This window comes from Canis lupus, chromosome 2, assembly GCF_003254725.2.
Source record: "Canis lupus dingo isolate Sandy chromosome 2, ASM325472v2, whole genome shotgun sequence".
Taxonomy (NCBI): Eukaryota; Metazoa; Chordata; class Mammalia; order Carnivora; family Canidae; genus Canis; species Canis lupus.
In genome coordinates this window covers 12106764-12133403 of record NC_064244.1, presented here as the reverse complement: position 1 = coordinate 12133403, position 26640 = coordinate 12106764, and the positions used below count along the sequence as shown (strand labels likewise).

The 26640-nt window shown below is 38.0% G+C and overlaps 1 protein-coding gene across 1 annotated transcript in view; it reads left to right on the top strand.

Moving 5' to 3' along the window:
- MALRD1 (MAM and LDL receptor class A domain containing 1) overlaps positions 1-26640 on the top strand; it is a 649658-nt gene that overhangs the window by 151422 nt on the left and 471596 nt on the right. The window contains 5 exon segments of the mRNA XM_049096644.1: positions 16016-16168; positions 16618-16644; positions 16647-16722; positions 17185-17552; positions 21177-21589. Of these exon segments, the coding sequence (XP_048952601.1) occupies positions 16016-16168; positions 16618-16644; positions 16647-16722; positions 17185-17552; positions 21177-21589 (1037 nt within the window).

Genomic DNA, 26640 nt, shown 5'->3' with positions numbered 1-26640 from the left:
TAGCAGTAACTAGAACCCCTAACCTGCAAACCATCTTCCTTTTTTAGCTACTTCCTACCATTTTTAGCTCTCTTCCTGTGTTTCTACCATTCCATCAATATATCAGTGTTACCAGTACCTACAATCTGCTGATCATACCAACACTTCAGTGTCTCTCATCCTTTCATATCTGACTTCCCTTCTTAGGCAGTTTAAATTCCATTGCTTCATATTGGAATGACTGCCTTACATCGACCTTCAACTTCCTTGTTGTCCTTTGATAGTCACTAAAGCACTAACAGATTTTTTATAAAAAGGTTTATTTATTCATTCATGAGAGACACAAAGAGAGAGAGAGAGAGAGGGAGAGACAGGCTTCCTGCAGGGAGCCTGATGTGGGACTCGATCCTGGGTCTCCAGGATCATGCCCTGGGCTGAAGGCGGTGCTAAACTGCTGAGCCACCTGAGCTGCCCAGCACTAACAGATTAACTGTGCCTCTCAGCCCCCTCAGCTGTGCAGCTGAATGTGGCTGGGGAAGAAAACAAGCAGTGTTGTCTGTCCTCACTGTATGTGGATGATCACTGCCTTATTTTTGTTCTTGTACTTCCAAGGAATCATTGTATTTCTCTACTCCATTCACTCACCCATTTACCTCAGAGTATAGCACATTTTTCTCCTGTCTTTAATATCCATCTTCAGCGTTCATGTCCCTAGCCTCAGATGATGATCTTATATCTTATTTCACTGAGAAAATAGGAACAATCAGAAAGATTTTAGTAAGCTCCAACAAGCCTTCAACCTATCTACAAACTCTCTTTTCTCCTTTATCCTGGATAAACCGTCCATGCTCCCAGCAATTGTCACCCCTTTCTCCTATAAGTAGAACCCATGCCTGCCTGACATGACTCCAGAGACTTTTCTATTGGCCTAAAGACAGTTTTTGTATCTCACATCTTAAAAAATGTTTTTCTCTCCATCCTAATTCTTCCTCAGCTATCACATCATTTTTCCCTTTCCTTTACAAAATATATACCTAAAAATAATTACATATATTGCCTTTAGCTTTTATCTTTAGAATTTTTTAAATTCACTTTAGTGAGGGCTTTGCTGTTACCATCAAGCAGACACTGTTCTCATCAAAGTCACCAGTGATTTAGATCCAGGGGTCTCTTCTCAATCTTCATCAAACCTATCACTGGCTTTTGACATTGATAGTTTAATACCTACTTGACTTGATGTCCTTGACACTAGGAATCACTCTTAATCTTTCTCTTATTTTTGTGCCTTATTCTTGCCACTTTCATTATTTTCTGATTTATATCTCCAGCCTGAAATTTTCACCTGAGGTACAGACTGATTAATATATCTAGGTCTCCACTAGACATGATTACTTGAATACCTAACAGGATCTTAAATATAGCATGTCCAAAACATAGGTCCTGTTTCCCCCTCTCTCCCAAAACCTACTTCTTCACAGTCTTCTCCATTTCATAAATGGTGTTTCCATTGTTTCATTTTTAAAAATATTTTTAATTGAAGTTCGATTTGCCAACATATAACTCCCAGTGCTTATCCTGTCAAATGCCCCCCTCAGTGTCCATCACCCAGTCACCCCATCCCCCAACCTGTCTCCCCTTCCACTACTCCTCGTTCATTTCCAATACTTAGGAGTCTCTCATGTTCTGTCTCCCTCTCTGATATTTCCCACTCATTTTCCCTCCTTTCCCCTATAATCCCTTTCACTATTTCTTATATTCCCCAAATGAATGAAACCATATAATGTTTGTCCTCCTCTGACTTTCATCACTCAGCATAACACCATCCCATTCCATCCACGTTGAAGCAAATGATATTCATCCTTTCTAATGGCTAATATTCCATTGTATACATAGACCACATCTTCTTTATCCATTCATCTGTCGATGGACACCAAGGTTCCTTCCACAGTCTGGTTATTGTGGACATTGCTGCTATAAACATTGGGGTGCAGGTGTCTTGGTTTTTCACTGCATCTGTGTCTTTGTGCACAGTGCAATTGCTGGGTCGTAGGACAGTTCTATTTTTAACTCTTGGAGGAACCCCCACACAGTTTTCCAGAGTGGCTGCACCAGTTCACATTCCCACCGAGAGTGCAAGAGGGTTCCCCTTTATCCACATCCTCTCAAACATTTGTTTCTTTTGTTGTTAATTTTCACCATTCTCACTGGTATGAGGTGGTATCTCATTGTGGTTTTGAATTGTATTTCCCTGATGGCAAGAGATGCAGAGCATTTTCTCATGTGCTTGTTGGCCATGTCTATGTCTCCTTTGGTGAAATTTCTGTTCATGTCTTTTGCCCATTTCATGACTGGATTGTTTGTTTCTTTGCTGTTGAGTTTAATAAGTTCTTTATATATCTTGGATACTAGCACTTTATCTGATATGTCATTTGCAAATATCTTCTCCCATTCTGTAGGTTGTCATTTAGTTTTGTTGACTGTTTCTTTTGCTGTGCAGAAGCTTTTTATCTTGATGAAGTCCCAGTAATTCATTTTTGCTTCTGTTTCCCTTCCCTTCATAGATGTATCTTGCAAGAAGTTACTGTGGCCAAGTTCAAAAAGGGTGTTGCCTGTGTTCTCCTCTAGGATTTTGATGAATTCTAATATCACATTTAGATCTTTTAACCATTTTGGATTTATCTTTCTGTATGGTTTAAGAGAATGGTCTAGTTTCATTCTTCTGCACGTGGCTGTCCAATTTTCCCAGCACCATTTATTGAAGAGAATTTAATGAAGACTGTCCTTTTTCCAGTGGATAATCTTTCCTGCTTTGTCAATTATTAGTTGACCATAGAGTTGAGGGCCCATTTCTGGGTTCTGTATTCTGTTCCATTGATCTATGTGTCTGTTTTTGTGCCAGTACCACACTGTCTTGATGACCACAGCTTTGTAGTACATCCTGAAATCTGGCAATGTGTTGCCCCCGGCTTTGGTTTTCTTTTTCAATATTCCCCTGGCTATTCGGGATCTTTTCTGATTCCACACAAATCTTAAGATGAATTGTTCCAACACAGGGAAGAAAGTCCATGGTATTTTGATAGGGATTGCATTGAACATGTAAATTGCCCTGGGTAACATTGACATTTTCACAATATTAATTCTTCCAATCCATGAGCACGGAGTATTTTTCCATCTCTTTGTGTTTTCCTCAATATCTTTCAGAAGTGTTCTGTAGTTTTTAGGGTATAGATCCTTTACCTCTTTAGTTAGGTTTATTCCTAGTATCTTATGCTTTTGGGTGCAATTGTAAGGGTTTGATTCCTTAATTTCTCTTTTTTCAGTCTCATTGTTAGTATATAGAAATGCCACTGACTTCTGGGCATTGATTTTGTATCCTGCCACACTGCCAAATTGCTGTATGAGTTCTAGAAATCTTGGGGTGGAGGCTTTTGGGTTTTCTATGTAGAGTATCATGTCATCGGCGAAGAGGGAGAGTTTGACTTCTTCCTTGCCAATTTGAATGCCTTTAATGTCTTTTTGTTGTCTGATTGCTGAGGCTAGGACTTCCAGGACTATGTTGAATAGCAGTGGTGAGAGTGGACATCCCTGTCTTGTTCCTGATCTTACAGGAAAGGCTCTCAGTGTTTCCCCATTGAGAATGATATTTGCTGTGGGCTTTTGTAGATGACTTTTAAGATGCTGAGGAATGTTCCCTCTATCCCTACACTCTGAAGAGTTTTGTTCAGGAATGGATGCTGTATTTTGTCAAATGCTTTCTCTGCATCTATTGAGAGGATCATATCGTTCTTGTTTTTTCTCTTGTTGATATGATCTATCACGTTGATTGCTTTATGAGTGTTGAACCAGTCTTACATCCGGGGGATAAATCCCACTTGGTCATAGTGAATAATCTTCTTAATGTATTGTTGGATCCTATTTGCTAGTATCTTGTTGAGAATTTTTGCATCTGAGTTCATCAGGGATATTTGTGTATAATTATCCTTTTCGGTGGGGTCTTTTGTTTTGGAATTAAGATGATGCTGGCCTCATAGAATGAGTTTGGAAGTACTCCATCCCTTTCTATCTTTTGGAACAGCTTTAGTAGAATAGGTATGGTTTCTTCTTAAACGTTTGATAGAATTCCCCAGGGAAGCCATCTGGTCCTGGACTTTTGTGTCTTGGGAGGTTTTTGATGACTACTTCAATTTCCTCCCTGGTTATTGGCCTGTTCAGGTTTTCTATTTCTTCCTGTTCCAGTTTTGGTAATTTGTGGTATTCTAGAAATGCATCCATTTCTTCTAGATTGCCTAATTTATTGGCATATAGCTGCTCATACTACGTTTTTAAAATCGTATGTATTTCATTGGTATTGATTGTGATTTCTCCCCTTTCATTCATGATTTTATAATTGGAATCTTTTCTAATTTCTTTTTAATGAGGCTGACTAATGGTTTATCTATCTTATGAATTCTTTCAAAGAATCGACTCCTGGTTTTGTTGATCTGTTCTACAGTTCTTCTGGTCTCTATCATTGAGTTCTACTCGGATCTTTATTAACTCTCTTCTTCTGCTGGATGTAGGTTTTATTTGCTGTTCTTTCTCCAGTTCCTTTAGGTGCACGGTTAGCAGTGTATTTGAATTTTTTCCAATTTTTTGAGGGAGGCTTGTATTGTGATGTAGTTCCCTCTTAGGACTGCTTTTGCTGTATCCCAAGGATTTTGAAAGGTTGTGTCTTCATTTTCATTAGTTTCCCTGAATCTTTTAATTCTTCTCTAATTTCCTGGTTGACTTTTTCATCTTTTAACAGGATACTCTTTAACCTCCACGTGTTTGAGTTTCTTCCAAATATCTTCTTGTGATTGAGTTCTAGTTTCATAGCATTGTGGTCTGAAAATATGCAGGGGACAATCCCAATCTTTTCGTATTGGCTGAGACCTGATTCGTGACCCTGTATGTGGTTTATTCTGAGAAAGTTTCACATGCACTTAAGGAGAATTTGTATTCTATTGCATTTGGATGCAAAATTCTTTATATATCTGTGAAATTTATTTGGTCCAGTGTATCATTTAAGGCCCTTGTTTCTTTGGTGATGTTGTGCTTAGAAGATCTGTCATTTGCAGAAAGTGCCGTGTTAAAGTCTCCCACTATTAGTGTATTATCTAAGTGTGTCTTTACTTTGGTTATTAATTGACTGATATACTTGGCAGCTCCCACAATTAGGGGCATAAATATTCATGATTATTAGGTGGTCTTGTTGGATAGACACTTTAAGTATGATATAGTGTCCCTCTTCATCTCTTATTACAGTCCTTAGGATAAACTTTAATTTATCTGATGTGAGGATTGCTACTCCTGCTTTCTTTTAAGGACCATTTGAATGGTAACTTGTTCTCCACCCTTTCATTTTCAGACTGGATGTGTCCTTAGGTCTCAAATGAATCTCTTGTAGACAGCAAATAGATGGGTTTTTAAATTTTATTTATTTTTTTCCAGGCTGAAGCCCTGTGTCTTTTGATGGAATCATTTAGCCCATTCATGTCAGAGAAACTAATGAAAGATATAAATATAGTGTCATCATAATACCTATTCAGTCTCTGTTTTTATGGATATTTATTTTGGTGTCCTCTTCTTTTAACAGTGTTCCCCTTAATATTTCTTGCAGAGCTGGCTTTGTGGTCACATATTCTTTCAGTTTCTGCCTATCTTGGAAGCTCTTTATCTCTCCTGTTTGGAATGGCAGCCTTGCTGGATAAAGTATTTTTGGCTGCATGTTCTTCTCATTTAGTACCATGAATATATTCTGTCAGCCCTTTCTGGCCTGCCAGGTCTCTGTGGAGAGGTCTGCTGTTAATCTGATATTTCTCCCCATATAAGTTAAGAATCTCTTGTCTCTGGCTGCTTTAAGGATTTTCTCTTTATCTTTGGAATTTGCAAGTTTCACTATTAAATGTCAAGGTGTTGAACAGTTTTTATTGATTTGGGGGAGTGACCTCTCTATTTCCTGGTTCTAAATGCCTGTTTCCTTCCCCAAATTAGGGAAGTTCTCAGCTATTATTTGTTTAAATATACTTTCTGGTTCTCTGTCCCTCTTGGCATCTTCTGGAACCTCAGTTGTTTCCTGAGGCTGTCATTTATTTCCCTTAACATTTCCCCGTGGTTTTTAAATTGTTTTTCTCTTTTTTCCTCAGCTTCCTTCCTTGCTATCACCTTGTCTTCTATGTTACTCACTCTTCCACCTCATTAACCCTAGCTGTTAGGACATCAGTTTGGATAGCATCTCATTTAATTTATTTTTAATTTCAACCTGATTAGAGCTAAATTCTGTAGTAAAAAAGTCTCTAGAGTCCTTTATGCTTTTTTTTTTTTTCCAGAGCCACCAGTAGCTTTATAATTGTGCTTCTGAGTTGGCTTTCTAATATCAAATTGTAACCCATTTTCTGTAACTCTGTTGCAGAGAGTACAGTTTTGCTTCTTTCTTTTGTGGTTAATTCTTCTTTCTAGTCATTTTGTTCAGTGCACAGTGGCTGTATGAACAGGCTGAGTCAAGAATATCAGTCACGACCTAAGTAAATTTCACCGTAGATGATTCTGATGAGGTCAGAGAACAGAAAATGAAAACGAAGATGAGAACAAAATAAAAGAAAAGGGCCACTAAAGTGAAAAATAACTAAAAAGCAACAAAAAATAAAAGGCCAAAAATCCCATAGAAGAAGGAAAAAGTAAAAGAAAAAAACAGAAAACAAAACAAAAAACAAAAGAGGAAAAAGAGAAAAAAGAAAAGAAAAAAGGGAGATGGTGGTGGGGACGAAGTTGTAGTGGAGGGAGAACATAGTCTACCTGAGGGGTCCTAGAGGCTTGATCCTCTTGGTTCTGAGTATATTAAGTTCTGTATGTTAGAAGATGTTCAGTTCTAAATTTATATAAACCAGAAATACATGTAGAGAGCCCCACCATTGACCACCAAAACATAAATTAGATAAAAGAGGGGGGCAGAATGGGAATGAAGAGAGAATATAATCTCACAGAATGAACCAGCACTGGTATACCACTTGGTTCTGGGTGCATGCTGGTCATGTTTTAGAAGGTATTAACTTCCACCATTGTAGAACAAAATGAGGCAAAGAAAACAAGCACAAAACAGAAACCCATATCTCATACATCTCCCAAAATCAATTGAGTATGTTGTAGGGAATTCAGAAGTAAAAAATATATCTAAGACCTGTAATTGTAGAAATATGAAAGTCAAAAAGGAAGAATCTTAAAAATGAAGAGGAGGTAAAATATTATACTAAAGGTGGGAAAAGAGAAAAAATATTGGACATTTTTAGTCTAATATAAAAACGAGTTGTAATTGAAAAAGAAAAAGAATAAGATAAAAAAAAAAAAAAAGCGGAGGACCCTCTAATTCTATATACTATATTCCCTCAATTTCCCCTCCGTCTGGAGCTTTCCAGCGCTGCTCGGTGAACCTGCTCTTGCCCTGACCTTCCAGCTGGTCTTCGGGGGAGGGGCTGCTGTGCTGACTCGCAGGTGTGTGCACCTGGGCGCTGCCCCGCCCCCCTGCCGGGTGTAGGACTCAGGGGGAGCTGTTGCCCCGGTGAGGCCCCTGTCCCCTGGCAGCCCCGCCTCTCCCAGGCACAGGGTGACACCAGGAGGGACAACCCCACAGGCGGCGGCCAGGTCTCCCAGCCCTGGAGTCCGCTCCCGCCGTGACCACCGCGGCTCCCAGTCCGCAGGGGCCTGGGTGCTCCCGGGGCGGGGGCGCCGATCTGCACAGGTCGGGGCGCCGGAGCAGGAGCCTCCTCGCTGTCCTGGGCCCTCCCCGCCTCGGCCCGACCCGGGGCAGCGCAGGATCCCGGCTGTGTCCCCCGGAGGCCTGGGGTCCCGGGCCTGCGCTGCTGGAGTCGCGCTCCCGGGGAGCCCCCTCCGCCCGGAGCCCCGCCCGACCCTCCCGCTGCTCCCCCAGGCCCCGCGGGGCGCGCTCCAGCCCTTTACGGAGATGGGCGGCTGTGGGGCGCGCTCTCCCCCGGCGCCCCTCCCCTGTCCGTGACCCCGACCCGGAGGCTCCCCGCCGCCCCGGGATCCCGCCCGGGTCCCTGCTGAGCGCCTTTCCGTCCGGGAAGAGTCGTGGGGATTGTCAACGTTCCCGCTTCCCGGGCGGGGCGCCCTGTCCCGAGGCTCTCCCCGGCCTCGGCGGCTCCTCGCGGCCCTCCCCCACCGGATTCTTTTTTATTTTATTGTTTTCCGCCTTCCTGCCTTGTCAGAAGCGAAAAGCCTTCTCTCTGTAGCGTTCTTTACATCTCAGTTCGAATTTGAGGTGTTCAGGATGGTTTGAAAGTTATCTAGGGGTGTTGGTGGGGCCGGTGTGTGGAGGACCCCACTCCTTTGCATCCTGGCCCGCCCACGTTGCCATTGTTTCAGATGCTCAGGTCAAAGACTTCAAAATCATATGGATTCATCTTTTTTTTACATTTTGTAACTGATGCCAGTTATTTCTATCATGTCTGCCTTTAAAATATAACCAGAATGCCTCGTTTTTATCTCCTCACTACCTCCCTGGTCCAGACCATTATCATTCCTTATCGGAATTTTTGAAATCTCCTTTTCTTGCTGATGTCACCTTATTTTTATCTTTTCTCAGTACAGTAGCCATGGGGATGGGATTAAGTCAGAATTTGTTAAAGCATCCCTAATTGTTTCCAATACCTCAAAATTAAAGCCAAAAAATTAAAGTGATTGCTCTGAGTTTACCTAGTTGCCAGGTTTTCTAGGACACCTCCCTTGATCACCATCTGTGAATTTTCAACCCTTCTCTGTCATGCTCTATTCCTTTCTTTTTTTTTTTTTTTTGCCTTATTATCATTAAATGAATTATATATGTCTTACTTATTTCTTTTGTTTTCCAATATCTCACCTAGTATCTCTACCTTTCTCACTCACATTATTTAAATGCCATGAAGACAGAGATTTTTTTCTGTTTTCTTTTCCCCATTTTACTTTTCTGTGTTCTTAGAAGACTCTATACCTGTGCCAAACCTATAGTGTGTACGCAGTACATCTTTGTCAATGAATGAAGAGTGAATGAATGAGTACTTGTTATTCTGTTGTCATAATTTCCTGTTTATAAATTTCCCATGCTAGATTCTAGGCTCCCTATTGGTAAGCACTATATATATATATATATATATATATATATATATATATATGTATTTATATGTATATACATAATATTTAATGTAGGATGTGTTGAGAAATGTGAAGAGTCTGAAACTTTACTTATAAGCTGGCAAGTTAGCCTGTGCAGTTCTATGGATGCTGCCAAAATAGGTGAGACTTCTGGTTCAGAGACTAAAGGATATATTATTAATGGTGTAACACACAGCATAAATGTCCTGTTTGCCTTAGTTCCTCTTGCTCCCTGAGTCCCAGGAGCAGCTCAGAGGGGCCCAAGCAGATATGCATAAGAAATAGGTTTTGCATCACAGCTAAGAAAACCTGAGTTTATGGAACCCAAATCTTTTATAGTGGGATTCAAGCAAATGTGTCTGACCTATATTTAAGAGGAGTACATTTTCCTTATTATATTATACAAGATAATAATTTGCCCTCTCTTATAGATGGAGTCATTACTATTTTTCATGAGCATTTACTGTTTTAATATCCTTAAAAGGATGGTCTGGTACAAAGGGGCAGTTAATGGCTCAGCTTATAGGACATGCAGAAACATGAGAGACCCTGGAGAATTATGTCCCAATAGTACCTCCACTGGTCAGATTACCAGGAGACCCTTAAAACCATGTGTAGAATAATGTAATTATTAATAATGTAATTAATAATTGCTACTTCAAATGCAATGATTTTGAATGTAAAGTGTTACTGTTTGTGCATTGGTGTTCCTTTAAAAGACTTCATCTATTTATTTATATAGCAGTCTTTTTGATTTCATGGTATTTTTACAAATATTTGACTATTTTGTGCTTTAAATAACTAATGAATATTAACTATTGATGAAGACTACAGTTATTTTAACATTATAACTCCAAAATTATTATAACTCCATTTGAATGCATGAAAAAGCCTGAAGCTCAAAGAAATACTATGAGTAGAGAACATGTTCTAAAATAGTATGCATAGTTTTAATGCATTTAAAGCTTATAATAACCTCTGCTTAATCAAATCAAATAAAGTAGAACCTCAATGTACTAGAATACTCAAATAACTTTTGTCCTCCTTCATGCAACTTTCAAGGAGGGTCATGAAATCTAGGAAGAAAGAGAGATAAACAGGGAGAGTTAACCTAGTGGACTTACAGTTATCATAGCTATGCCTCAGAGATATTGTGGTTTTTGTTCCAGACTACAGCAGCTAAGCAAGTATCATAATAAAATCAATTCTTTGCTTTTCCAGTGCATATAAAAATTATGTTTGCACTATACCTTAGTCTGTTAAGTGTGCAGTAGTATTATGTCTAAAGAAACAATGTACATACCTTAATTAAAAAGTACTTTATTGTTAGAAAATTCTATCATACAAATTTTCAAGGAGTCATAATTGTTTGTTGGTGGAAGGTCCTGCTTCTATGTTGATTGTTGCTGACTGGTCAGGGTGGTAGTCACTGAAGGTTGGAGTAGCTGTGCCAATTTGCTAAAATCAGACAACAATGAAATTTGCTACATCAATTGGCTCTTCCTTTCATGAACAGTTCTCTGTAGGATATGGTGCTATTTGATAGCATCTTACCCGCAGTACAACCTCTCTCAAAATTGGAGTCAGTCTTCTCTAACCTTGCTGCAGCTTTATCAACTAAGTTTATGTAATATTCTGAATCCCTTATTGTCATTTCAACAGTCTTTACAGATTCTTCCCCAGGAGTAGGAATAGGTTACGTCTCAAGAAATCACTTTCTTTTTTCATCCATAGGAAGCAACTCCTAATCTGTTCAAGTTTTTTTTCCCCCATTTTTAAGGCCATCATTTTTGGCATTAGTACTTTTTAAAAATTTTAAGTTTTTGCTTAGATTCTAGTTGGCTAGCATGTGGTGCAATATTGGTTTCAGAAGTAGAGTACAGTGATTCATTACTAATGTATAAAATCATGTGCTCATCACAAGTGCAACCAATAATACTTATCACCCAGTTCGCCCATCTTCCCTCCAGCAACCCTCAGTTTGTTCTCTGTAGCTAAGAGTCTCCTGTGGTTTGCTTCTTTTTTTGTTTTCCCTTCCCCTATGTTCATCTGTTTGATTTCTTAAATTCCACATATAAGTGAGATGATATGGTATTGAACTTTTTCTGACTGACTTATTCCATCCAAGTTTTATTATGAGATTGCAGCAGTTCAGTCACATCTTCAGGTTCTACCTCTAATTCTAGTTCTCCTGCTGTTTCTACCCCATCTGCAGTTATTTCCTCCACTGAAGTCTTGAGCACCTCAAAGTCATCCCTGGGGTGTAGAGTCAACTTCTTTCAAATTCCTATTTATGTTGATATTTTGAATGCTTCTCACAAATCACAAATGTTCTTAACAGCATTTAGCATTGTCAGTCCTTTCCAGAAGGATTTCAATTGACTTTTCCCACATCCATCAGAGAAATCAGTATCTATGGCATCTATAGCTGTATGAAATGTGTTTCTTAAATATTAATCCTTGAAAGTTGAAAATGACCACTTGATCCATGGGCTGCAGAATGGATGTTGTATTAGAGGTATAAAAACAGCATTAATCTCATTGTACCTCTCCATCAAAGCCCTTGGGTGCCCAGGTGTGTTGTTAGCGAGCAGTCATATTTTGAAATGAATCTTTTTTTTTCTGAGCAGTCAGTTCAACAGTAGACTTAAAATATTCATGAAACCATGTCATAAATAGATGTACGGTCATCTAGGCTTTGCAGTTCCATTTATAGAGCACAGATAGAAGAGATTTAGCATAATTCTGAAGGGCCCTAGGAATTTCATAACAGTAAATGAGTATTGGCTTTGGCTTAAAGTCACCAGCTGCATTAGCCCCTAACTTAGAGAGTCAGCCTGTCCTTTGATGCTTTAAAGCCAGACATTGACTTCTCTCTAGCTATGAAAGTCCTAACATCCACTATGAGGCTGTTTAATCTACATTGAAAATCTGTGGTTCAGTGTGGCTGCCTTCATTAATTCTCTTAGCTACAACTTCTGGATACCTTGCTGCAGCTTCTGCATCAGCATTTGTTGCTTCACCTTGCATTTTTATGTCATGGAGATGGCTTCTTTCCTTAAACCTCATGAACTAACCTCTGCTAGCTCAGACTTTTCTTCTGCAGCTCAACTAATTAATTATTATGACTTTTTTTTACAGAGCAGTTTTCAAGTCACAGAAAAGTTGAGGAAAAATTAGAGATTTCCCACATACCTCTCCTGCCACACACACACACACACACAGAGAGAGAGAGAGAGAGAGAGAGAGAGCCTCTCCTACATCAATATTTCCCAGCGGGCAGGGGAGGGGGACACTTGTCACAACTGATGAATCGACACTGATATATCATAATTACTCAAAGCCCATTATGATCCACTCTTGGTGTGTTACATTCTGTGGGTTTGGAAGAATGTGTGGTAAAATCTATTTGTCAATATGGTATCATACAAAGTATTTTCATGACATTGCTCTTGTATTGAAAATACTCTGTGAATCACCTCATCAGCCTTCCCCCCACCTTTAAATTGTGGCAACCACTCCTCCTTTTACTCTTTTCATATTTTTGCCTTTTCCAGAATGTTAAATAGTTGAAAGCCTACAGTATGGAGCCTTTTCAGACTGGTTTCTTTCACTTAGTAATATGCATTTAAGTTTCCTCCATGGCTTTTCATGGCTTGATAGCTCATTTATTTTTAGTGCTGAATAACACTCCACTGTCTGGGTATAGTATGGTTTGTCCATTCACCTATTGAGGGACTTTTTTTTTTTTCCATGTTTTGGCAGTTAGGAATTGCCATGTACAGGTTTCTGTGTGGATGTGTTTTGGGCTTCTTTGGGTATATATCAAAGAGTACCCTTCTATAAATTTTTAAGTCTTTGCGTGAGACCCAAATTATCAGCTCCAGGCTTTGCTCATTTCATGTTTATTTCTTATACATGATTCTCTGTAGGAATCATCTCAAACCATCAAAGTTCTAACAGTAAGTCTAATATAAGACCATCTGATTCTGTATCCATCACCCTGCCAAGGTTCCTTGGCTCCTACATAAATTTAATTTCTTCTCTCCTAGTGAAAAGCTCTCAACATGACAGTGATAGTGTAGGGTGATGGACCTGTGTGTCTTTCTACCAAATATCCCCTAACTTCCTTTCCTTGGGGGTAGCTACTATAATTATATTTATATAACTAATAGTGGCAACAAGGGTAATTTTACTGAAAATAATTAAAAGCTGTTATAGAGTCACTAGGTTTTTTACTCATATCCATAGAAATAGAAATATAGAAATAAGTTTTAGAAACTTTATGTCAGGGACACCTGGGTGGGTCAGTGGTTGAGTGTCTGCCTCTGGCTCAGGGCATGATCCTGGGGTCTGGGATCTAGTCCTGCATCAGGTTCCTGTGGGGATCTTGCTTCTCTCTCTGCCTATGTCTCTGCCTCTCTCTGTCTCTCTCATGAATAAATAAATAATATCTTAAAAAAATTAAAAAAAGAAACTATGTCAACAGGTATCCTATGATGAACATAACAGCCTCTAGCACAAAGCTTGGTATACAATAAACCCTGAAGTAGTGATAACTGATTCTTGCAAATTATGTTGTTTCTGATAATGATGATAATTAAGGAAGTCAATAGTGAAGCTCCAGAAAAGTGAACAATCTTTGAACCTCAATTGTTAAGATTTACCCAGAATATTATATCTCTAAGTCTGAAAATATTACTCAGCCATTAGAAATGACAAATACCCACCATTTGCTTCAACATGGATGGAACTGGAGGGTATTATGCTGAGTAAAATAAGTCAATCGGAGAAGGACAAACATTATATGGTCTCATTCATTTGGGGAATATAAATAATAGTGAAAGGGAATAGAAGGGAAGGGAGAAGAAATGGGTAGGAAATATCAGAAAGGGAGACAGAACATAAAGACTCCTAACTCTGGGAAACAAACTAGGGGTGATGGAAAGGGAGGAGGGCAGGGGGTGGGGGTGAATGGGTGACGGGCACTGAGGGGGGCATTTGATGGGATGAGCACTGGGTGTTATTCTGTATGTTGGCAAATTGAACACCAAAAAAAAAAAAAAAGAAAAGAAAAGACTTTTTTTAAGATTATTTATTCATTTATTTATGAACAACACTGAGAGAGAGACAGAGACTTAGGCAGAGGAAGAAGCAGGCTCCTTGCAAGGAACCCAATGCGGGACTCAATCCTGGACCCTGGGATCACGACCTGAACTGATGGCAGTTGCTCAACTGATGAGCCACCCAGGCGTCCCGACATACAGATTTTTAATAGGTGTTGTTATGAAGTGTATATTTGGTTAACAGCTAGCTAGATTAATTTCAGCTGGTTTATTACATCTCTGACCAACTGAGGTGAGTTTTTAAAATGTGTATAGAAATCTAAATATTTGGGAACACAATATATTAGATAGGCATATTTAAATTTTAGCAGCAAATCATCTGTTAAAAATTGCTGTCTTTGGTGGATCTTATCTAAGAAAACTAGAAAATTGCCACACAGTGGTTCCTGAAATTTTACCACCATTAGTATATTCATTTATTTCTACATTGGTATCTCCTTGGATAGCAGACAATAGACAATAAGGCTCCCTTTCCAGGTAACTATGTGTGATAGCTATTCCATAGTAGCAATAACTTGTTTTCTTTCTGTATTTTCATAAAAGAACTCCTGGATCCTTTTTTTTTTAAGATTTTATTTATTCATGAGAGACAGAGAGGCAGAGACATAGGCAGAGAGAGAAGCAGGCTCCCTGCAGGAACCTGATGTGGGACTCAATCCCTGGACCTGAGATCATGCCCTAAGCCGAAGGCAGATGCTCAACCACTGAGCCACCCAGGTGTCCCCCTTTGTTTTTTTTTAATTGTCTGAAAAAGGAATCAAAAGCATTACTTTCCCAGGGATTGAAATGGCAACTACATACTTTGAAACCACTGAAATCTAGGTATATTTATGAGTTATTTATATATTATGTATTTATAAACAGAGATGGCCTATAAAAATGTAGTTTTAAATATTCTTAGCATTTTCTCCTAACTTGTCTTAATTATCATTGGAGTGAAAAATCTTTGGATTTCAATCCATTTATATAGTTTCCTAACTCTATGACCTTAGTTAGATTAATAACTTCCTTGAACTTCCCTTTCTTCCTTGGGCTATTGTGAAAGTTGGATCTATATAAAGTGTTTAGTACAGGGTCTATGACATAGGTATCTATTAAATATTAGCTATAATTCATACTGTTATTATAACTTCTCAGTCCTGCCTTTCTCTTCCTCTTTTCTAATGGCTTTGTAGAAATTAACTATTTCTTACCTATTTCCTGAAAAGTGGGTCAAATTATTCTGCCCTATAAATATTATGCAATGCATACAGTACTTTGGGAAATATTAAACTCTACAAAATTGGTGGTGAACGTAATATTAATTATAATAATCTTGGTTTTTCAAATTTTAATTTTTTTGAAGTAGATACTTTTCATATTTTAGTATAAAATAATCTGTAGGAACAATGAAGTCTTCCAAATAATGTCATAGTGGCAGAGAAATAACAGGAGTATTGAATAAATTAGGTAGACCTTGGCAATTCTATACTCAATATAGCTGAATAATGCTGTTTCTTTGAAAGATTATTTGGTAAAAATGTAATTTCTTAAATTGATAAATCTGCTTTATTAATTTTTCAGTATGGAAAGCACAACTCTGGTTTTTATTTCTTTTTAGATCAGATAGGATCTATTTTTTCCTCAAATGTATCCTTTAATGTACTTAGAGAAGTATAACAAGGTGATTTCAGTTGAACTTTACCCATTCTAAAGTATATGAATACTCTGGAGAGCCATCCTAGGAGTCACATTTTGTTTTTCAGGCTCCAAATGTGACTTTGAAGCAGATAGCTGTGGTTGGTTTGAAGCAATTAGTGGTGACCATTTTGATTGGGTATGGAACTCTAGAAGTAACCTTTCGGCTGAATTTGAGCAACAGGCTCCACCTAGGGATCATACTCCCAACACAACTGAAGGTAATAAGCAAGGAGAGGCTTTTGTTCACCCTTGGTCAGGCCTGTTAAGAGAAAGATAAGCAATTAAAGCTCTATGTTACTGCAACAAATAGTGTGACAAATAGCTAAATACTGTCAATTATGTTTATGTTGTTAGTATGAAATGACTCCTTTAAGGGTCCCTTAAGGGGAGGGAGTATAGATATGCTTTTGGCTGAATTCACTTAAATTATTAACTTTTTGCATGATTTTCAACCTGGAGGTAGATACTAGTTTAGTTTTCATAAGAGCAAATTTGACTCATCATATTTATTGATTTTTAATTGTATAGTCTTAATTTTAGTCTTAATTAATTTTAGTCTTAATTGTATAGTCTTAATTTTAGTCAGACACAGAGCTTAGTACAAGGTTAAGAGGCAGGTGCCTCAACTCAGTCGGTTAACTTACAATTTGTATTTGTATCTCAATAGGGCATTTTATGTTCATTCTGAAGAAAGCAGAAGCTTGTCACAAGTTCCCAAACTTCAGAGCCCAAAGTTTAGCCAGGCAGGACCTGGATGCATACTTTCCTTCTGGTAAATACTAAAAACTGTGGTCAGCTACCCCAGCAACCCGGTGGTTGCAGGCGTACTTCTGCACTTGTTAGACTTTATGATTTGCCCTTGGTTTGGCTTTAAAAATAGGTACTGTTATATTTATACAATTAGCAGTTTACTTAGAAGCACATTATCAGTATTTGTTGTTCTTTCTTTAGATGAAAGAGACTCTTTCCCTCCAACAGTGGATTATAATTTAATTAACTCTGCCTCCTCTGTTCTGGATGGAACTCCTTGAGAAAGGCTCCCAGGGTCCTGGAGCCAGAGTATGCACCTCAGCAGATAAGCTCTCACATATGAACAGCAATGATTACTGCAAGAAATAAAGGTGTCCATTGTAGCTAATTATTAATCAACGGTTGACTGAGTGAAAGAGCCATAAGTTAAATATTTAGTCTATGCAATAAATCATTTCCATTCCTTGTGTTTGTTCTTTTTCAGGTTTTATGACCATGGTCTGTCAGTGGGAGCAGCTGAGCTACAGCTACATGTGGAAGATTCCAACGACTCTACAGTACTCTGGAGAGTATTGTATAACCAGGGCAACCAGTGGTCACAGGCCACTATTCAGCTTGGACGCCTTACTCAGCCCTTCCATTTGTCACTAGATAAAGTCAGTCTTGGCATTTATGATGGAGTCTCAGCTATTGATGACATCAGATTTGAAAATTGTACCCTTCCCCTTCCTGCAGAGAGCTGTGAAGAGCCGGACTTTTTCTGGTGTTGACGCAGCAAGGCTTGCATAGAAAAGCTTCTGTTATGTGATTTGCTGGATGATTGTGGTGATCACACTGATGAGATTGACTGTGGTAAGTGCTTGTTGTTGTTGTTGTTGTTGTTGTTATTTTGGTCCTTCGTATTTTTACAGTGGAGATCTTGATTTGTTCACTGTTTTCTAGCCAATCAAGGCAAAGACAGGAAGCATTGTTCCAGAGTTGACGACGGTGATGAGTGGTTGATTAATCGGGCTACCGATATTTGTTATGTGGACTTATTAACTAGATACTATAGATAAAGTGCTAACCACAATGACTGAGTTTCAGATCTCATGGAATTTACAGTCTAATTGAGAAGATAGATATTATTCAAATATTGTTTTAAAAATACAAACTGGAAGCTTTGATGGGAGATACGGAGAGGAGTGCGGTGACTATAATAATGGTATTAAACTTTCTAAAGGAGATGACTTAGCTGAGATCTGAAAATAAAAAAGTCAGAGCATATATATGCAAAAGCCCTGATATGTGACCGTGTAGCAGATGGAGACCAGCCAGTGTGGTAGGAGCCAGGAGGTGAAGGAGAGATAGGGTGCAGTATAAGGACAGAAATGTGAGGGAGGCCAGATTTGCAGATATTTATAGTCTATATTAGGAAAGTTTTTCTTCATGAGGGTTTTTAAGAAGGAAGGCGATATAATAAAATTGGCATATTAAAACATGTCAGTGTAGATACAGAGTGATAAGTGGATTGGAGGAGAGTGGATTTGGGAGACCCATCAGGAGGCCATTGCGGTAATCCACTGAGGAGGTGTGGGCAGCCTGTATCACAGTGGCAGTGATGGAGATGGAGGGACTGATGTTTGGGGAAATACTTAGGAGGGACATTTGGTGATGTTTTGTCTATAGGGAGCAGGGAGTGCTGTGTCAAAGGTATGTATTGAGTTTCTGGTTTAAATTACCAGAAAGTTTATGGTATATGATGATTGTATACATTTTATAATTTAATAAACCTAGCACCAGGTAGTGCCCATTGCACTTGCTCCTGCAAATGAATCAGAAGCTTATAGCTGTTTTTTACTTCAATTACAAAATCAATCAGAAAAAGAATCTGCATCTTTCTTCGTCCAGAAATAGCAACAATTCTTAAAATTCAAGCTATATGCCTATTAAATTGAGAGGCTAATTATAAACCAAAGTGAAGCCATAAAATGCTTGGTGCATCATAGGAAACACTGCATTAAGAAATTTCCATATAAATTATTGTACAGCATGATGCATATATGTGATCTTTGATACAGTCAGGTGGATTGAAGTCAGAATTACCATGCATCTCATTACACAACTAATTCTTTGAGTGGATATAAATAAAGTTGATAATTTAGACAATGGCTACCATAAGAAGTGTTACTTGTCCCCAAGGTAATTTATTTTTGTGGATTTAGAAAGCTTTTTCATCTTTCTGAAGCTCTCCAAAGCCCACTCCTTAAAAAAAAAAAAAAAAAAAAGGCAAATTATCCTTAAAACTACTATTAACTTAGAATGGAGTTATGTCAGTACAAGTATAATAATCAAAATACTACTTGTGACTAAATATTAGTGAAAGAGAACAGTAGTGGTATCAGACTGTCAGTTTCTCTTGCAGCTTTCCATATAAATGTATTCCTGGATTCCATAGAATACATTAGGCATCCAGAAATCTATGTTGTATTTCCTAAAGCTTCCTACGTTTAGAGATAGGGTTTTTTATTTGAAGGTGGAGCTACATGCATTCCTTTTCGAAATAGAGATTGAACATACAGTCAATATGGAGACAGGCAATATCAAAATCTGTTGGCTTTAGTGCCAGTTTTATGTCAAAAACCTTAGCAGCTTGACATTCTCCTTCTGCTCCACAGCCAAAGACTGACACCCGGAGAGTACGCTTTGGGTCCCCAGTTCACGTCACAGCTGGGCTTGATTAGTCACAAGTGAGGAAATATCAAACAAAAGCTCATCTCCCATTTGACATTTACTCACTGGGCTCCCATCATTAGTTCTAAGCTCCTGTTCTGTGGTTTTCGAAGACAGATGATTTGTTCTAGCCCGGCTGCATTTATCCACATATGCTTATATTTATTGTTTCAGAATATTTATTCCCCTTTGGCACCAAGTGCATTTACTAAGATGAATAGTGAAAGGACAGCTGACATTTATATTTTAAAAAAATATTAACTTAGGTGAATGAAGCTAAAATGTAAAACTATGCATTAATTCTAACTCCTGTTCCTTCTACCCAAATAATGCTAGATGTTTTTATTCTAAAAACAAATCCTTGTTGTCAACAAAATGTTCACATCCTGAAAATGACTACATTACTATATTGTGGAAATTGTGGTAGATAAGCGAGGTGACTGAGGGGCTAGTCAATCCTTTATAAGTGCTTTGAATTCTTCTAGTGCCTGGAGGGGGTTTAAAGCTTAAAAGCTCCAGCTCAAAGGAGCTGCAATCCAGTGAGAAGAAAAGACTGCCTCTCAGGAGATGCTGCCAAGAGCCCGCAGCACAACAGGAGGCATAAATAGAGAAGGAGAGAGGAGTGAGGTGTTTAAGGCAAGTGGGGAAGGTGGTGTATGCTAAGAAAAGGCTGGCCAGGGACAAACAGGAAGTTAATTTAACTTGGGAAAGGTAAAGCTTGAAAGAAGAGCTTAGATTTCAGTTTGGATTAAATGAGTATGTATATACAGGAAGAAAATGATAAATTGCCATGGAAGGCAGAAGAATGGTCTTTCTGGCACTGATGGAGGGAAATGTGGAATTGGGGCAAGATGAAACCAAAGGGAGGAGTTTTTCAGCCTGAGGTCTGGAAAATGCTGGCATCAGGATCATGTTGAGTACTTGTTAAAAATATGGATTGCTCGGGTCCCCCATATCTAACCAGGTAGTGCTGGTATGGTAGCTTCGCCATGGAGCGAGCAATTATGCTGTACACATCAGGTGATTCTGAAAGATTGGACTCTATTAAAGTATGACTCTTCAGTTCTGCATGTTAGAATCGCCAAGGGAGATAATGAATTATCTTGATGTTCAACCGCACTATTTGTGGCAGTTCAGTCAACATCTCTGGGGGTGCCGGGGTGGCTCAGTTGGTTCAGCATCCAACTCTTGATTTTGGCTTGGGTCATAATCTCAGGATCGTGAGACTGAGCCCCGTGTAGGGCTCTGTGCTCAGTGGAGAGCCTGCTTGAGATTATCTCTCCCTCTGTCCCTGAACCCCCTTTTCTCTCTCTAAAATAAATAAATCTTAAAAAAAATAAATCAACATCTCTGAAGATGAGTTCTGGAACATCATGTTTTTTGTTTTGTTTTGATTTTTAACATTCACTGGTGATTGGGACATTTGGCTAAGGTTGAAATCGACTGAGCCAGAAGTTTATAGTATTGAGTCAGCCATGGTGCCCTCATCATTTGCATAAAGTTATAGTGCTGGAAATGGTGAAGGATGGGTATAAAAGGCATTTGGAAAATAATGGCTGAAGTAATGCCCCCCCCAGTCTATAAAATATTATTACTTGATATAAATCTAGGATTTATTCACTTTTTAAAACCTTTTAGTGTCATATTTAAAAAACATTAAAATCATTAACCTTGGCAGGAGCCAAATATCACAAGTATTCTTAATCATGTTTTTTTTTTTTTGTCCTTCATTATTTTTTTGTTGTTATTTAATGCCAATTTCAGTACCTGAGTTCCAATGTAACTTTGAAAATGGAATCTGTAACTGGGAACAAGATACAGAAGACGACGTTGATTGGACCAGGAAGCACGGTCCAACTTCAACACTTAATACAGGGCCAATGAAGGATCATACCTTGGGCACAGCTAAAGGACACTATCTCTACATAGAATCTTCGGAGCCACAGGTTTTCCAAAACAGAGCTACTTTACTCAGCCCTGTCCTCAATGCCACCGATGCAGGGGGCTGCACCTTCCGCTTATATTACCACATGTTTGGAAAGCATATTTATAGGCTGGCCATCTACCAGAGAGTTTGGAGTAACACAAGTGGACAGCTGCTGTGGCAGATATTTGGGAATCAAGGCAACAGATGGATAAGGAAACACCTCAATCTTTCCAGCAGGCAGCCTTTTCAGGTATAGATAATGGCTTTCATAATGTGTATTTAAGATGCATCAGAATGTCTAAGGAATATGAAAGATCGCTATATCCTTGAATTAAAAGCCAGTGGAATTTGATCAGAGTTATTTGGAAGTACATTTATCATGCAATTAAGGTTGTGTCAAAGCATGTGAAGTTGCTTTCCTCCTTGACTACCCCCAATAATCTGTGATTAAAATTTCTAAAGGTGGACACATGGCATTGGCAGCAGCTGCAGGTCCCTCTGACTTTAAGTCATTGTTCTCTTGAAATAAAAAATCTGGAGGGAAAAAGAGTTTTGCTCAATATATGGTACTCTGCCAAATGTTCAGGTTCTAAAATCTGTGATTTTTAAATATTCCATCAGACTTTTCCACATTTTATAGGTAAGCAGCAGAAATTTGAGAAGGGTGCATGCTGTGTTGGAGAATCACACAGCTACTCTGGGGCAGAGCCAGAGGTCTAGCTAGGTCTCCTGTTGAAATATTCTTTACTGTGATTCTCACCTACCTTCTCCTAAAAGGAAAACTTCGGGGCAGCCCAGGAAGCTCAGCGGTTTAGCGCTGCCTTCAGCCCAGGGGCTGATCCTGGAGTCCCGAGATCGAGTCCCACCTCAGGCTCCCTGTGAGGAGCCTGCTTCTCCCTCTGCCTGTGTCTCTGCCCCTCTCTCTCTCTCCTCTCTGTGTTTCACATGAATAAATGAATAAAATCTTAAAAAAAAATAAATAAAAGGAAAACTTGGAATGGTGGGTTTAAATGCTTATGTTGCTTTTAAGATTTTATGAAGGCGATTTCTATTATCTCTTTGATTCCCTTAGCAATTCCCTGAAGTGGGTAAGTCAGGATCTTTTTATCAGTTTTACAAATATGAATAAAAATCTTGGAGAGGTTGTTATTTATATCTGGCCAAATAGATGGTGAGCAGCAGAATGAGGGCTTGGAATGGAATCTGCAGTTTCCGATTAATTCACATTCATTCCCTTTCTAATATATCATACAGCCTGTCATGTGTAGGAGGGTCGAATATTCTTTTTCTCTTTGCTAAAATAGATCTATATGTAATATACAGGGAGAAACTCCTTACCTCTCCTGGCTAAACTTTTTTTTTTTTTTTTTTTTACATGTACTGAATTTCTCTGTTCCCTTATTTAAAGCACTGTTTCAACCTAAATGTCTTAAGAGCCATGATAGAGGAGTGTCTGGGTGGCTGCATCATTTAAGCATCTGCCTTGCGCTCAGGCCATGATCTCAGTTCCTGGGATCCAGCCCTGCATTGGGCTCCCCGCTCACTAAGAAGCCTGCTTCTGCCTCTGCCTGCCACTCCTCTTGCTTGTGCTCTCTTTCTCTGTGTCAAATAAATAAATAAAAGCTTTAAAAAAAGCCATCATAGATACACATTGTATATGACTCACTAAAGAATACATTGAAATGGGTGATTTGTCCAGATAGACACAGGCTGAAATTATGAGAACTAGTCTGCTATATGTAGAGTGTTGTTTTGCTTTTCAGCCATCGTGGCAGGTGCATGTAATCACAAGAAATGAAAAGGAAGGAAGGTTCTTCGACTTTTATTTAATAACGGATCACCCACTTCAAATTAGTTCTTAATATTTAATCAGACGAATTGTAATTTGGGTCAAACTAGTATTCAGTGGATAAACTCTCCTTTTGATATTTACTCAAGAATTGGTTGCCAGGAGAAAATCACCTTGGCAAGGGAGCTGTTTCACATTCAGATGAACAGAGAACTAACCAAGGAATCCTTTAGTTATGAATCCAAAATATAGAAGTTGGTGTGTGGAACCCATTTTGGGTTATACATGCAGTACTCTGTTCGTTTTTATCCAATGGTTCTTCTAGGCTTTATTTTTCTTTTCCAATGACATCCAGGCTTGAGAGGTAAAATCAGATTGTGCTTGTGGTGTAGTTAAGATAATAAAAATTGGGTCCAATTTCAGTGACCAGAGATTTTCCTTCCTGGAATAATAAGTATACAGAGTTGTGGTGAGAGCAGAAATAACCAAGATTTTACTTAGCTGTGATATTGTAGGTGAAATTAGCTAGTGTCAGTCCAGCAGGTAATGTGCTCATTAAATGTTTGTTTAAAAGAAAAATCCAAGAATTTTTCAGAAGCTATGTATGTATATATAGTTGACACACAAGGTTACATTAGCTTCAGGTGTACAACATAGTGATTCAACAAGACCATATATTATACTATGTTCACCATAAGTGTAGCTACGGCCTGTCCTGACACACTGCTCTTACACCATCTTTAACTGTATTCTTCATGCTGTGCATTCATTCTTATGGCCTACTCATTCAATAACTAGAAGTCTGTACCCACTTCACTTCAACCATTTTGCCCAACACCCCACACTCCTCTCCTGTGACAACCACCAGTTAGTGGTCCGGATTTATGCATCTCATTTTGCTTTTTGTTTGTTTACTCATTTAAAAAAACTTCCACTTAAGTGTTTGTCTGATGTATTTCACTTCACACAATACCCTCTAGGTTAATCCATGTTTTCTCAAATGGCAAACCTCTTCCTTTTTATGGCTATATAATATTCCGTGTGTGTGTGTGTGTCTGTGTGTGTGTGTGTGTGTGTATACATAATACTTTCTTATCCATTTGTCTATTGATGGGCATTTAGTTTGCTTCCATATCTTGACTATCACAAATAATGCTGTGGTAAGCATATGGGTGCATACATCTTTTCAAATTAGTGTTTTTGTATTTGGGGGGTAAATAATAGTGCATTATTGGATCATAAGATATTTCTACTTTTAAGCTTTTGAGCAACCTCCATACTCTTTCCACAGTGGCTGCTCCTCTTGCATTCCCACCAACAGTGCAAGAGGGTTCCTTTTTCTATATGTCCTGCTAAAATTTTTTGTATCTTGTATTTTTGGTTTTAGCCATTCTGACAGGTTTATAGTGATATCTCATTGTGGTTCTAATTTGCATTTCCCTGATAATTAGTGATGTTGAACATATTTTCATGTGTCTGTTGGCTATCTATATGTATTTGGAGAAATGTATGTATGTCATTTGCCCATTTTTTAATTGGATGGTTTGGCTTTTTTGGTATTAAGTTGTATAAATTCCTTATATATTTTGGATATTAATACTTTATTACGTATATCATTTGTAAATATCTTCTCCCATTCAGTAGGTTGTCATTTTGTTTTGTTGATAATTATATTTGCTGTATAAAGCTTTTTATTTTGACATAGTCCCAATAGTTTATTTTTGATGTTGTTTCCTTGCCTCAGCAGACATATCTAGAAAAATAGTACTATGGCTGATGCCAGGGAAATTTCTGCCTGTCCTCTCTTCTAGGATTTTTATGGTTTCAGGTCTTATGTTGAGTTCTTTAATCCATTTTGAGTTTGTGTGTGGTGTTAAAAAGTGGTCTAATTTCCTTCTTTTTCATGTAGCTATCCAATTTTCACAGCACCATATATCGAAGGACTATCTTTTCTCCATTGTATATTCTCGCCTCTTTATTCATAGATTAATTGACCATTTAATCCTATGTTTGTTTCTGAACTCTCTCTTTTGTTCTCTTGATTTATGTGTTGATTTTTTGTACCAGTACCATAGTTTTTTGATTAGTACAGTTCTGTAATATATCTTGAAATCTGGAACTATGACACTTTTAGCTTTTGTTTTTCACTCTCAAGATTGTGTTGGCTATTCAGTCTTTTGTGGTTTCATACAAATTTCAGTATTATTTGTTGTAGTTCTTTGAAAAATACTTGGGATTTTTCTAGTTCCTTACATGTTAAATTGTTTATTGGAGCTTTATTTTGAATCTTGAGGTAGGCTGATATCCCTATATATTTCTCTCTTAGAACTGCTTTTGCTGCGTTCCCAAAATTTTGGACCATTGTGTTGTCATTTATTTTTGTGTCTATGCATTTTGTTATTTCTCCTTTAATTACTTTGTTGACTGTTTGGTATTACGTTGTTGAGTCTCCATATATTTGTGACATTTTCACTTATTTCTTGTGATTTATTTCTAGTTTTATAGCATATGATCAAGATATTTATAATTGCCATATCCTCTTTTTGGATTAATCCCTTTATCATTGTGTAATGACCATCTTTGTCTCTTGCTACTCTCTTTGTTTTAAAGTCTGTTCTGTCTGATATAAGTATTGCCATCCTGGATTTTTTTTTTTTTTTTTTGCTTTTGTTTGCATGGTGAATTTTTTTTTTTAATCCTTCATTTTCAATCTTTATGAGTCTTTAGGTCTGAAGTGAGACTCCTGTTGGCATCTTTAGATGGATATTGCTTTTCTTTTTTTTAAATATTTTACTTATTCATAAGAGATACACAGAGGCAGAGACATAGATGGAGAAGCAGGCTTGCTGTAGGGAGCCTGATCCAGGACTTGAACCCAAAACCCTGAGATCATGACCTGAGCCAAAGGCAGATGCTCAGCCACTGAGCCACCAATGTGACCCCAATGGATATTGTTTTTCTTATCCATTCTGCCACCCTATATCTTTTGATTAGAGCTGTTAGCCCATTTACATTTAAAGTAATTATTAATATGTATGTAATAATTGCCATTTTGGTACTTGGTTTCTGTTTGTTTTTGTAGTTCTTCTTTCTACATTTCTTCTTCTCTTGTTTTATTTTCTTGTGATTTATGAATTTCTATATTGTTATGCTTGACTTTCTCTATACTTTTTATCTATTATAGATTTAGGGTTTGTGGTTACCATGAGGTTCATATGTAATATTCTAAGTAAATAACAGTCTATGTTAATTTGATGGTCATTAAGGTTCAAACATGTTCTAGAAAACAAAAACACATTCCTAAAACTTTCTTTTACTTTTTCTGTTCTTTTCCTCTTTACTCCCTCATCCACATTTTATGTATATGTCATCATATTTTATAACTTTTTTCATAATTTTCTTATGCTTTGTTCTTGTTTGGTGAAAACTGCCATTGGCATTTTAATATTATATTTTAAATCTGTAGATTGCTTTCAGTAGTATCAGTATTTTAATGATATTATTTTTTCTTA